An 11,750-nucleotide genomic window follows, 5' to 3' on the forward strand; every position below is an offset into this window, starting at 1 on the left:
AGTTTGAGCGAAAGTATTTCCACTTGAAATCCCGTCACTTTCTCTGCGCCTTATAATCCAGCGCGCCTTATATATGAATTCTTTTGCGCTCTCTGAACTCCAACCGATTTTATATGGCACGCCGCGCTCAGACGCCCGTCAAAATGTTTTAAAGCGACCAAGCCACCTGACACGGGGACGTCGTGTTAAAACGTGGGTTAAAAACGTCTCATGACGTTCGCTAACTAGTTATGTAGTGCTGGAATACAACATTTCACACTATTCAGGTTAGAAACCAACCAGAGAGCAATACGTAGTACGTGCTTCAACAGAACATTAATGTACATTTGTGTGGATGAGGAACGCACAAAAATGGCAATTTTAAGAAACAAAGTGCAACTGAAACTAAAGGCTATGACGGGAAAAGAGCAGCCGCCAAAGAATTCAACATGAAGGAATCAATGGTACCAAAGTGGAGGAACTGTTTCCGAGGGAACAAGGCGAGGACAATAAAGTTCGACTGAACTATTTTGCTTTTCTTTATATCCCGTATGGCCTCAAAATGCTAAAATAGACCTGTTCTTCCATATTACATTACATTTGGCAGACGCTTTTATCCAAAGCGACTTACAATAGAGGACATAAGGACTGCAAATAACACTTGCAAATACAAGATGCACAGGAAATATACAGAACAGTAAGCTGGGGTTAGTGAGGTTTTTTTTTGTTTTTTTTAATGGACAGAGACACACACACACACACACACACACACTGCATAGCCTAACTTGCTGCCTCACCTGATCTGGGGCATCAGCGCAGTAAAAAGTCCTGAAAGAGAACAGTTTTTACCTGTTTCTTGAAGGTTGAGAGAGATGATGCTAGTCTTGTTGCTTCCGGAAGTTTGTTCCACCACTGAGGTAGTAGAACCGAGAACAGTTTACCCTGAGATCGCTTAGAGCGAGCAGAAGGTTCAGATATGCTGGACCTGTTCCTGAGGTGGTTTTGAAGGCCAGGGTCAGGACCTTGTGCTTGATCCTGGCAGCTCCTGGATGAACAGAGGACGATATTACCACATGACGCCTTATAACGCGGTGCGTCTTTACGCTTTGAGAATATGGCGTACGAGCGATCCGTGACATCGGCGGAAAAACTAATGTGCCGCTGGATGATCCCTCTCCTCCTCAGAACTACATCCTGGCCGACGAACTGCGCCGGGAGCTTCCCCCCGACCAAGCGGAGTACTGCATCGCCAGAATGGCGCCGTACACGGGGCCGGATGCCGTGCACGGCGCTCTGGACTACATGTCCTTCTCCACAGCGCTGTATGGAGAGAGTGACCTCTGAACTCTCTGACCCGGGACCACCGGCCTCCCTGCTCCTACTACCTGCCACGTCCTTCACACTCCTGTCCCGCCACACACACACACACACACACACACACACACACACACACACACACTCTTTTTGTACGTCTCTGGCCTTATTTTTCCGTCACTATCCCCCCTCTTCCTCCTACTGCCGCCCCGTCATCGTTCATCTGCTTCCCACGCACCGCAGCAGCTCTCGGCGTTTACAGAGAGGGAGAGAGAGCGAAATGTCTATTTCTGTTTTTATTTTCTTGTTGTTGTTGTTTGTTAAAATGAATAAAGTTAACATATTTTATTATACTGAACAAACAAAAGGTATTTTTCTTCACCTGATTGAAAATAACAGACAGAAATTGTAATAAAGAAATTGTTATACTTTCTCCTCTCACTCTCTGCTTGTTCCAGGAATCTGCTGTTGTGACGGTCGTTCTTGTAGAACCCAGATGGTTCTCGGTTCTGGATTCAGGCTCTGTTTGGTGCCTAAGCCTTGCAAAAATATAGATGAACGTAAGGAGGGCGAGATAAGGGATGCTGTATCAGAAATGATGTAAAGGGAAAAAAAGAGCAAAATATTGAAAACAAGGTGAAACCTAACAAATTGGCAAAAACACACAGAGTAAAGCCAGATAAACCTTTAAAAATCCTGCATAAAAATGACACAAAATGACCTAAAATTAGCTGTAACTGATTCTAATTATGATTTTTTTTCTTTTTTTTTTTTTTTTTGAATATTCTCATCGATCAAACGGTGTTAATCGTAAGACCAGTGATGTATTTGTTTTCTCCCGGAACTCAAGCATTATTTAGGCGCGAGTCTCCAGAGGTCATTGAACGCACCGCCGCCTGAATTTACTGCCTCCACTTTATTAAGAATAAGAATAACTTTATTTATCCCAAAGGAAATTGTTATTAGCCTTTTGCTCTGACCGGCTCGATGGGGATGCTCGCTGGTCATCTTTGCATTTTAGCTGCTGTGAAAATGAAGCACTAGATGGCGCCGAGTGTCCGATCGAGCCTTTTGGGAACCCATCTCAGACAGAAAGGTTTTATAATACATTTAATATAATACATTTATAATACATCTAAGCCGCCACTTGATGACACGACATAGGGCTCAGAATTATACTTAACGATTTGATAATAAAGCAAGTTTTAAAGCACAATTCAAATCATGATGTGGTGGATCGTACAGGCAATCGAATGAGGGATGAAACAGAAATGTGACAAAATAATTAGCAAAAGAAATAACGTTAATTAATTGAGGAATTGTAAGAGCTGCCGGAAGATATCTTGAAAAATCAGAAAGAAACATTCCCTTCTGATTACATTCTTCTGTTAACAGGTAAAATTATTGTTTTTAAACAGACTATTTGAGTGAATCTATACTATTCCACCTTTTTTATGCTACAATCTGTTTTTTTGTCACATCCAAACAACATTTATGCTCTGCAGAAAATTAAAGACGCAAGTAAAATTAAACAGCTTGCAGCTGAAAGGTAACTATGACGGGATTTTGAGCTTCTACGGAATTGAAACAAAGACGGTGCAATAGATGGCCAATAAAGGTTACAATACATTATTTTTATCATTTGAAAACAGCAAAACTCTGAAGTTTTAATTATTCCGACAACAAAAACTAATGCCGGAACTAATGAGCCTGGCTTTGTTTCACTCCGGACACATTTGCATGTCGGACCCAAACAAGGAAACGCGTTCCGGCGAAAACACGCTTGATGGTATTTGTGGAAAATGGACTTTTAGCCTGAAGGCACAATCATGTTTACCTTAAATGCGTTGCGGAGGAATAAAACTGTCAAATATGGAGTCCCAATGCTTGTAAGTAACCATCTTGAGTGATTATGTTGAAGAATTAAGAAGGGACCACGTTAGCGTTAGCTTGCTGCTTAGACGCCTCAAGAGCTAGCGGTCTGATAAATCCTCGGTTTTATCATTGAATTCGAGGAGTAACAAATATAGCAGTTATTTTAATAGATATTTATATATGTACGCTCGTTTAGTAGAGTATAAAGATGACTCTTTCCACTCATGTTATGTATAAATATATAATGCTAAACACCGACTCACCTTGTCCATGCCAGTCAATGATGTGCCATTACTGGTTTATATTCGTGTGTTTTTGTTGCTCTGTAAAATATCACTTCACCGTTATTGGCAGTTTTGCCAACATAACACTTGGTTCGATTTACTTTGACTAGTAGTTGGTGTATAACTATTATTGAGAGTATTTTAACTTCCGTTTTAAACTCACCTTCACCAGTGTTCGGGTCAAATGTGTTTTTTTTCGCCAGACAACCTTTGGGTTGGAGATAAAACTCATGTGTTGGATGGATGAGATATAAACCATCAAAACACAGCTTTACCTCAGCGGCGCGATTTAAAAATATTAAAAAATCCCGGTGTCTTTTATTGCGCTTTCCTTTTTGTATTCATGTTTTTGCGCTGCCCTGGTTACCGTGAAATGCTGCTTCTGTCGTTGAATGTAAATATCACCCAAAGGGGACAAAATACAAAACAAGAATTGGCAAATCCCATTTTGAAATATGATCCTGTTCATATCCTTAATTCCTGTAAACCTGTAGGTGTTTCGTGCAAGAGTTATCTCTGATCGGGCATCAAGATTCAGAGTGTTTATTGTCATGTGTACAGTGTGGAACCGTGTGTCCCTGCACAATAATATGTATTGACAATAAATTTGTTGTGTAACCCTTATTTTATATATGAACGATGTTGGCAGTGCAAGTAAAGTAAAACTTCGAGTGCAGCTTGGTGTGCAATTCGTGCTTTTTTGAAAAAGTTGTCCGTAAAGTGGAAGAATCTTTTTTATTTGGGGAAAAAAAAACCCGGCATCGCAACTGCAAAAACGTCTGCTACAGAGGTTGCCGTCTTGCATTAGGCTTTAACACAGAACTTTATTTTGTTAAAGATTTAAAATGAACAAATTAGAGAGCGTCATTAGATTCACATCAAGTCGCAGGTCAATTAAAAGTCAGTCGTCAAGCCGAAGTGAGAAATGAACAGCGTCTCCCTGCGTTCAGGGCGCCACCGTTTAATTAAATTGACATTTTTCAGCCTGAACTTGTAGATGGTCATCGTTTTTTGAACAATCTATTCCCCTCCGCAGTGCCCCGCTCCTTCCCGGCTCCCTAATCAAATATGTTTTTCATCCTGCCGCAGTTGCTGGTAGTCGGCGGTTCCTTCGGTCTACGAGAATTCACGCAAATCCGCTACGATGCCCAGAAGATCAAGAAAAAGGTGCGGCGTGTTTTGGGTTTTTCTTTTTAACCATCTGTGGGCTTTTTAATAAACGTGACAGTTTATCTTTTCACATCTAATTGTATCTTGGATAGTGCAATGATAGTAATAGTGATAAATGCGATTGTGCCGTAATCATTCTGAAGGAACTAAAAAGCACGTACGGTTATTTGTTATTTTCCTAAAATTGCTTTTTTATTTTTGAGCTAATTCAGTTATGAAGTTGTTTGTTTGTTTGATTTGCAGTTGCTCGTTCTCTCGTCGTTTTCTCCCCTTTAAAATCCATTTTTTTTGCATTTTTAAGCACCTTCAAGAGGATTTTAAAGAGGTTATTTTCCGGGGGTTCGATAAAATAATGTGATGCTTCTTTCTAATAGCAACATTTTTCATGCCAATATTCAATGTCGTGTCTTTTGGACTTTACCCACTGGGTTTTGGGTGCCATCTCACTCTCCCGACATACTTTCCGGTCACGTTTCGCCGTTTCCCCGCTGATTTTTCAATGAATTTTTTTCCTTCACGTATCGCCGTCCCGCACCACTCTATTGTCCATCCGTCATTCCCGAGAGACGTTACAGAGGACAAGCTTTTCTAACCCCCTCGTCGTCGTCGTCGGGCGGCTCGGCGCGGTGACTGAGCGAGCGCAAAGCTCCAATAATTCCTCAAATGAAAGACCCGATTCATTAAAATGATCGAAGAGAGGCTCTTTATCCGAAGCCATTACGCGCTGATGAGGCGGCTGCCAGGGCAAGTAGCTGCTCCGCTGTTTTACTGCCACGCGCCGGCGTATGTCATCTGGGAGGAAGCCAGAAGTCTCGGTCCAGATGACCACGTGAGGCGGCGGCGGGAGTTGGGGGGTTCTGGCTGTCTGCTGGTGCAGCTGCCCCACGCTGACCGCTCAGCAGACGGAGACACTCGGCTCCCTGACCCCTTAAAGTAGATCTCATTACTCTGTGTGTGTGTGTGTGTGTGTGTGTGTGTGTGTGTGTAGACCTATCTCCTTCTATGATATCTTAACTCAACGCACAGGAAATGCAATATACCTGGCTAGGAGTTTCTCTCAAGGTCTTTGGTTGTTAAGAAATGACCTCCAAAGTGGACCCGCAAATGGGTGGAAAATTTAAAAACAGCTATTTGTTAATGAAGTCGCATTAATCGGGCTGGAGGAACATGATTCGCAAGCTAGAAAAACCTGGACTATAAGCCGCTGTTACTAATCTTTGTACTTAAGACCTTAAAACACTTGATAGCCTTAACCTTGACAATTTATATTTCATTGTATTTCTTATTCTCCCCCCTTCCTACTATTATCTATTATTGTTATGTTTTTGCTTGAAACTCTGGCACAACAATTTCCTTCGGGATAAATAAAGTTTTTCTTATCTTATCTACTTTTTTCCTAGGTTTTGAACCATGTATACAAAAGTGCGGCTATTCTTTGGATTTTTCTTCCACCGCTGGGGGGCGGAAGTAGAATCCAAAATAAGAGAAGACGAATAAATCAATGCAAAGAAGAAGAGCAGATAAAAAGCAGATAAAACACGCATGACAAATTACTAACTGGTACTTCTTTTCAAATCCTCGCCCCTTCATCATGGAAACCACAAGAAGAAGCTGGTATGATGCGAGTTTTAAGTTGAAGGCCATGGCGCTTGCTGTCCGCGAAGGAAACGCAAGCTTAGCGTCAGTGAATCTGTGGTGAGACGTTGCAGGCGGCAGCGGGAAGAGCTCATGCTAAATGCTAAAAGTCAAAAAAAGCTTTCAGAGGACATAAAAAGCAGGTGGCCTGAACTTGAAAATGTCCTGGAGGACATTTCTTTTCTACATAGATATCTGCGGCTTATAGCCTGGTGCGGCTTGTATATATATTTTTTTAAACTTTTTTTGTTTTTTAATAGAGCGGATGCGGCTTATTTACAGGTGCGCCCTATAGTCCAGAAAATACAGTATGTGTTTATTAAGCACATAAACAAAACATTCATTTCATTTTGTAATAAAGACGCATTTTATAATAAACTGCCCCAACGCATTTTGTAATACATTTTGCCGCATCATGTAATAAGTTATTACGTTTTCAGAAGATTATTACAAAATGCACTTGCAACTTTTTTATCCTCTAGGAAATGTAATAACATGGCATTTATCGAATATTCTCTGTTAATGCAACCTTTGAATAGTGTACTGATAGTAATTGCTAAGTACTGCTACTAGGCTAATACAGTGATACTGATAATAGGCCGAGCTTTTATAAATACTTTAAAGTAAAATAAAATACAATTAAAAAACAATTAAACTATGCTTTAGAATTGTTATTACATAATGCACCATGTTATTACATTTCTTAGAGAATAAAAAAGTTGCAAGTGCATTTTGTAATAATCTTCTCAATATGTAATAACTTATTACATAACGCGGCAAAATTTATTACCAAATGCGTTGGGGCAGTTTATTACAAAATGCGGCTTTATTACAAAATGAAATGAAAACGTTCTTACATTTTGGACGTTTATTACAAAATGCAGCGTTATAACAAAAAACCTCTGGCGTTGTTTGTCCTAGTGCTGTTTGATTGGAATATATGTTATTGAATATTGAATATATGCAATTAAATGTAATGTCGACTTCATGAGCAAAGCAAGTATGTTTGATTTCTACATTAATGACCTAAAAGAGCAGCGTGAAGTTATAGCACGTTCAAAATATCTAGGACAAATTAGTGTTTTTAAACAGACTTTTTGAGAGAACCTATATTGTTCCATCTTTTTTGTGTTAAAATCAGTTTTATCGTCACACCGAAACGACATTTATGGTCAGCAGGAAAACAAAGAAGCGAGTAAAATTGATCCAGTTGCAGTTGACAGGATTTTAAGCTTCTACGAGATTGAAACATGAACGGTGCTATAGATGATCAATAAACGTTACATCCATTATTTTTATCATTTGAAAACCGCAAAAGTAAAGGTTTAATTCCTCGTTTTTTTGGCATCCTTGTCGCAACTGATGAGCTTGACTTTGTTTCGCTCCAAACACGTTTGCAAGTCGGACCCAAACAAGGAAACGCGTTGATTGTATTTCTAGAAAATGGACTTTTAGCCTGAAAGCACAGTCATGTTTACCTTAAATGCGTTGAAAAGGAATAAAACTGTCAAATATGGAGCTTGTAAGTAACCATCTTGAGTGATTATATTGAAGGAGACTCAAGTAGGAAATGGGACAAAACACCTTTCGTCAAACAAAAACATCTAAATAGTTTCCGTACTTCACACATGAGCCTGGGCTCGACAAAAAAAAAACCAAAACTCCCGAGGATGAAAGTCATTGGTCACCGTAGTAACGGCATCATTACTGCATTACTGCTGTGAAATATTACCAGTCATTAAAGGTAATGACTCAGAATAGGATTCATTTCAATCCAATTCTCGGTGAAGACGGGAAAAAAAAAAAAAAAAATCAATTTGAGTCGCAAATCCGAGAAGCTCCATTGGAGTCGACACTTTTGTCCTCGAACCGTGTGAGGTTTTTCTTAAAAAAAAAAAAAAAAAAGGAAAAAAGAAGCAGGGTTCGCTCCAAAACATCACCAAAGAGATTTATTTTCAACCCCTTTCCTTTTTTTTTCTTTTAATTCCGACGCTCCCAATCGTCTTGAGTCAGATCTTCCTCTGCATGGATGAAATCCTTCTCAGACTGGTTTCCTCCTCCTTCTTCTCAGCTGGATCCCTCGCTGGAGGCCAAGGTGAACGTCCAGAGGCAAGGCCTCATTCTGGAGGAGGAATACGAGGTGAGACGGCACCGTATTTTCCGTATTTTTCATTTTTATCTCCTGCTGTTGTCATGACGATCCTTCGGCGTGCGCTTCCTCCCCTCCATTGCAATAATATCATTATTGAAATTTATTCTTTTTTTTTTTTCTCCGGTCGTTTGAAATAAAATTATAATTATACGTGCAAACAATCTTTATTTTTTTAATTTTTTTTTAATTTAGCAGACTTTTTTTTATTTTTTTTCCTGTCAATTTCATAGAACCCTTCAGTCATTTTCCAGGCAAAGGTGTTATTTATTTATGTTTTTATTTCCCCATGGAGGGGAAAATGCGTGGGAACCCGGAGAGGCAGCGCATCCGGGACGGAGAGATATTTTAAACCATGTGTGGGATGAAATCTCCCCCCAAACGTGATTATTACCTCTTCACCTCCATTTGAAACCAACCTCCTTTTTTATATTTTTAAATTCAAAGTCCTGTTTAGAAGGGATTAGTAAATCTCTCCACTTTCCTCCTCCGTCTCTCTGTCTTCAAACGCCTCAAGACCAAACACAAACTTTTAAATATGTATTTAACCGTGATGTTTTTTTGGACTGTTGACCGCACCTGAATGTAAGCTGCAACGGCTAACAATAAAGAAATAAATCTATTTGTGACTATACTGCTCAAAAAAATAAAGGGAACACTTGAACAACACAATGTAACTCCAAGTCAATCACACTTGTGTGAAATCATAGTGTCCACTCAGGAAGCAACACACATTCATTTTGACTTGTTTACATCAAAGTTGGATCAGCCTGGAGTTTGTTTTTACACTTTAATTTTGAGTGTGATTCCTAATCCAGACCTCCATGGGTTGATACAATTGATTTCCATTGATCATTTTGGTGTGATTTTGTTGTCAGCACATTCAACTGTGTAAAGAGCAAAGTATTTCATAAGAATATTTCATTCATTTAGATCTAGGATGTGTTTTTTAAGTGTTCCCTTTATTTTTTTGAGCAGTGTATATAGGCTGCAGTGCACAGAAAATGTTTTTTACAACTTAATGAAATACTTGCTGGAAATGCTTTTTTTTTCCCGAACAGCCCCCGTAACACGGCTGATGAAAAATAATAAATATAACATGGAAAAGTCCATCCATTTTCCATCCCCGCTCTCCTCCTCCAGCCGATCGCTATCTTGATCTTCCTCTTGCGTTAAGTCGTCTTCTTCGCTGTCGGAATTGAGCGGCCTCAGAATTTAAGATAAGATAAACTTCATTGATCCCCATTGGGGAAATTCTTTGGTCACAGCAACAACATCAACAATAAATATGAATATAAATATTAATAAAGGACGGTTAGAAGACAGAAAATAGCAAAGATGTCCACGAATAAATGGACAGGTATGTGTGTGTTCTTGGACCAACTAGGATAAGAAAGACAGCATCGGGCCGGTCAGAGTTTGTTAATTTCACGCTAATTTCATGGTTCCGATGTTACGAGGCGAAATGTTTATCCAAAAAAAATCCATAAATTAGCCGCGTTTTCGTTTAAACCGCAGTGTTTAAAGCGCGTCTGGGGGGAAAAAAAGGAAGCGTCTTCTAGTCCGGAAATGACGATATTTTGAAATGTACAAATGTGTCGTCACTTTTTCTGCGCCTCTCCATCCGCCAGCTGGTCAGAACTTCAGGCATCTGTGATTTTTCATTTTTTTTCCTCTTTTTTTTTTATTATGTAAAACGTCAGAGAAAATAATGCTACATTGACTCTGAGGTCTCAGCTGTCCAGAAATATTTCCCTTTATGTTCCTACCATGTAATAACACAGTCGACGAGGCCGACGCAGCGTGAAATGCCGAACTCTCTGCACCTCCAGAGACCGAACCCTCTCACCCTGGTGGGTTTTTTTTCCCTTCTTTTCCGCGAACAGAGGCTGAAGGAGGTGAATTTGGACGAGTGGAAGAACATCCGCGGCCCTCGTCCCTGGGAGGATTCCCGGGAGTTCCAGGAGCAGCAGCGAAGTAAGCGAGGCAGGGAGAGTAAAGCTGAGGGACAGTAGAAACCACGAAGGACCCACTTTTTCAGGGTCGGAGGCGCAAAACGGGGAAGGAGGACGAATAAATCAATGAAAATCTGAGTCAAGTCATGACAGAAATTTCCTGAGCGAAAACACGGTTGGGTATGTTAGGTTTCTTTCTTCTTGTCGGGATTCGGACGTAAACATGCGATTCCGGCAAATTAGAACCGGACGCGGGGAAAGGACGACATCGGTTTTATGCCGAAAAGAACACTTTAATGTGAACTTTAAAACCTTGTTTTATGAATTCATGTGTCGATATGGAGGATGAACAAGAGCAAGCGGCACAGATACTACGTAAACTTCTTCTTCTTCTTCTTCTTTCGGTTTTTCCCTTCAGGGGTCAACTCTCTCCATCTAACCCTATTCTCTGTATCCTCCTCTCTCTCACCAACTATCTTCATATCTTCTCTCACTACCACCATAAATCTTCTCTTTGGTCTTCCTCCAGACCTTCTGCCTGGCAGCTTCACCTTCAGCAACCTTCTACCCAGATCTTCACCATGAGCACTCCTTTGTTCATGTCCAAACCATCTCAATCATCACTTTGTCTCGGTCATACATGTCCTGCACCCCTGTGACAAATTTTTCTTTTCCTTTGGTCTTTTCCCTTCAGGTGACGCCACAGCGAATCCACTTTCTCCATCTAACCCTATTCTCTGGATCCTCCTCTCTCACACCATCTAACTTCATATCCTCTCTCACTACGTCCATAAATCTTCTCTTTGGTCTTCCTCCAGACCTCTTGCCTGGCAGCTCCCATTCCAGTATCTGTCTACCAACATATTCACTATCTTTGTACTTGACCGAACCATCTCAGTCTGACTTCTCTGACCTTCTCTCCAAAACATCTAACATGTGCCGTTCCTCTGATAGACTCATTCCTGATCCTCTCCATCCTGGTCACTCCCAAAGAGAACCTCAACATCTTCATCTCTGCAACCTCTAGTTCTGCCTGCTGTCTTTTGGTCATTGGAACAGTTTCTAGTCCAAACATCATCGCTGGTCTCACCACTGTCTTGTACACCTTTCCATCTGGCAGATGTTCTTCTATCTCTTGGTACCCCTGACACTTTTCTCCACCCATTCCAACCCTCTTGAGCCCGTCTCTTCACCTCTTTTCCACACTCTCTCTTGCTCTGAACTGTCCGACCCCAAGTACCTGAGATCCTCCAGCTTCTTGATCTCCACTCCCTGTAGCCTCACCGTTCCACCCGAGATAATAGATAATAATAAGATAATAGATAATAAAAACATAACAGATAATACGTAAACAAACGTCCAAAAAGAGATGATCCGACGGCGGCCAGC

The 11,750-nt window shown here is 40.6% G+C and overlaps 2 protein-coding genes across 6 annotated transcripts in view; both read left to right on the forward strand.

Moving 5' to 3' along the window:
- actn1 (actinin, alpha 1) overlaps window positions 1-1,724 on the forward strand; it is a 63,093-nt gene extending 61,369 nt beyond the window's left edge. For 4 of the 5 annotated variants that reach the window (XM_086158458.1, XM_086158477.1, XM_086158450.1 and 1 more), the window contains exon 21: window positions 1,165-1,724. In XM_086158458.1, coding sequence (XP_086014584.1) covers window positions 1,165-1,323 — 159 coding nt within the window. In that variant the 3' untranslated portion in view covers window positions 1,324-1,724. The remainder of the gene's footprint in view (window positions 1-1,164) is intronic. The other variant, XM_086158485.1, reaches the window with a different exon arrangement.
- Window positions 1,725-3,017: 1,293 nt separating this feature from the next.
- Window positions 3,018-11,535, forward strand: cox16 (cytochrome c oxidase assembly factor COX16). The gene is made up of 4 exons (XM_086158509.1): window positions 3,018-3,182; window positions 4,542-4,619; window positions 8,329-8,397; window positions 10,293-11,535. Exons 1-4 carry the CDS (start codon window positions 3,123-3,125, stop codon window positions 10,419-10,421), a joined length of 336 nt encoding a protein of 111 aa, XP_086014635.1. The 5' UTR covers window positions 3,018-3,122; the 3' UTR covers window positions 10,422-11,535.
- The last annotated feature ends 215 nt before the right edge of the window (window positions 11,536-11,750 follow it).

This window comes from Fistularia commersonii, chromosome 1 (assembly GCF_037954325.1).
Source record: "Fistularia commersonii isolate RoL2024-O1a breed Wild chromosome 1, RoL_Fcom_v1.0, whole genome shotgun sequence".
Lineage (NCBI taxonomy): Eukaryota > Metazoa > Chordata > Actinopteri > Syngnathiformes > Fistulariidae > Fistularia > Fistularia commersonii.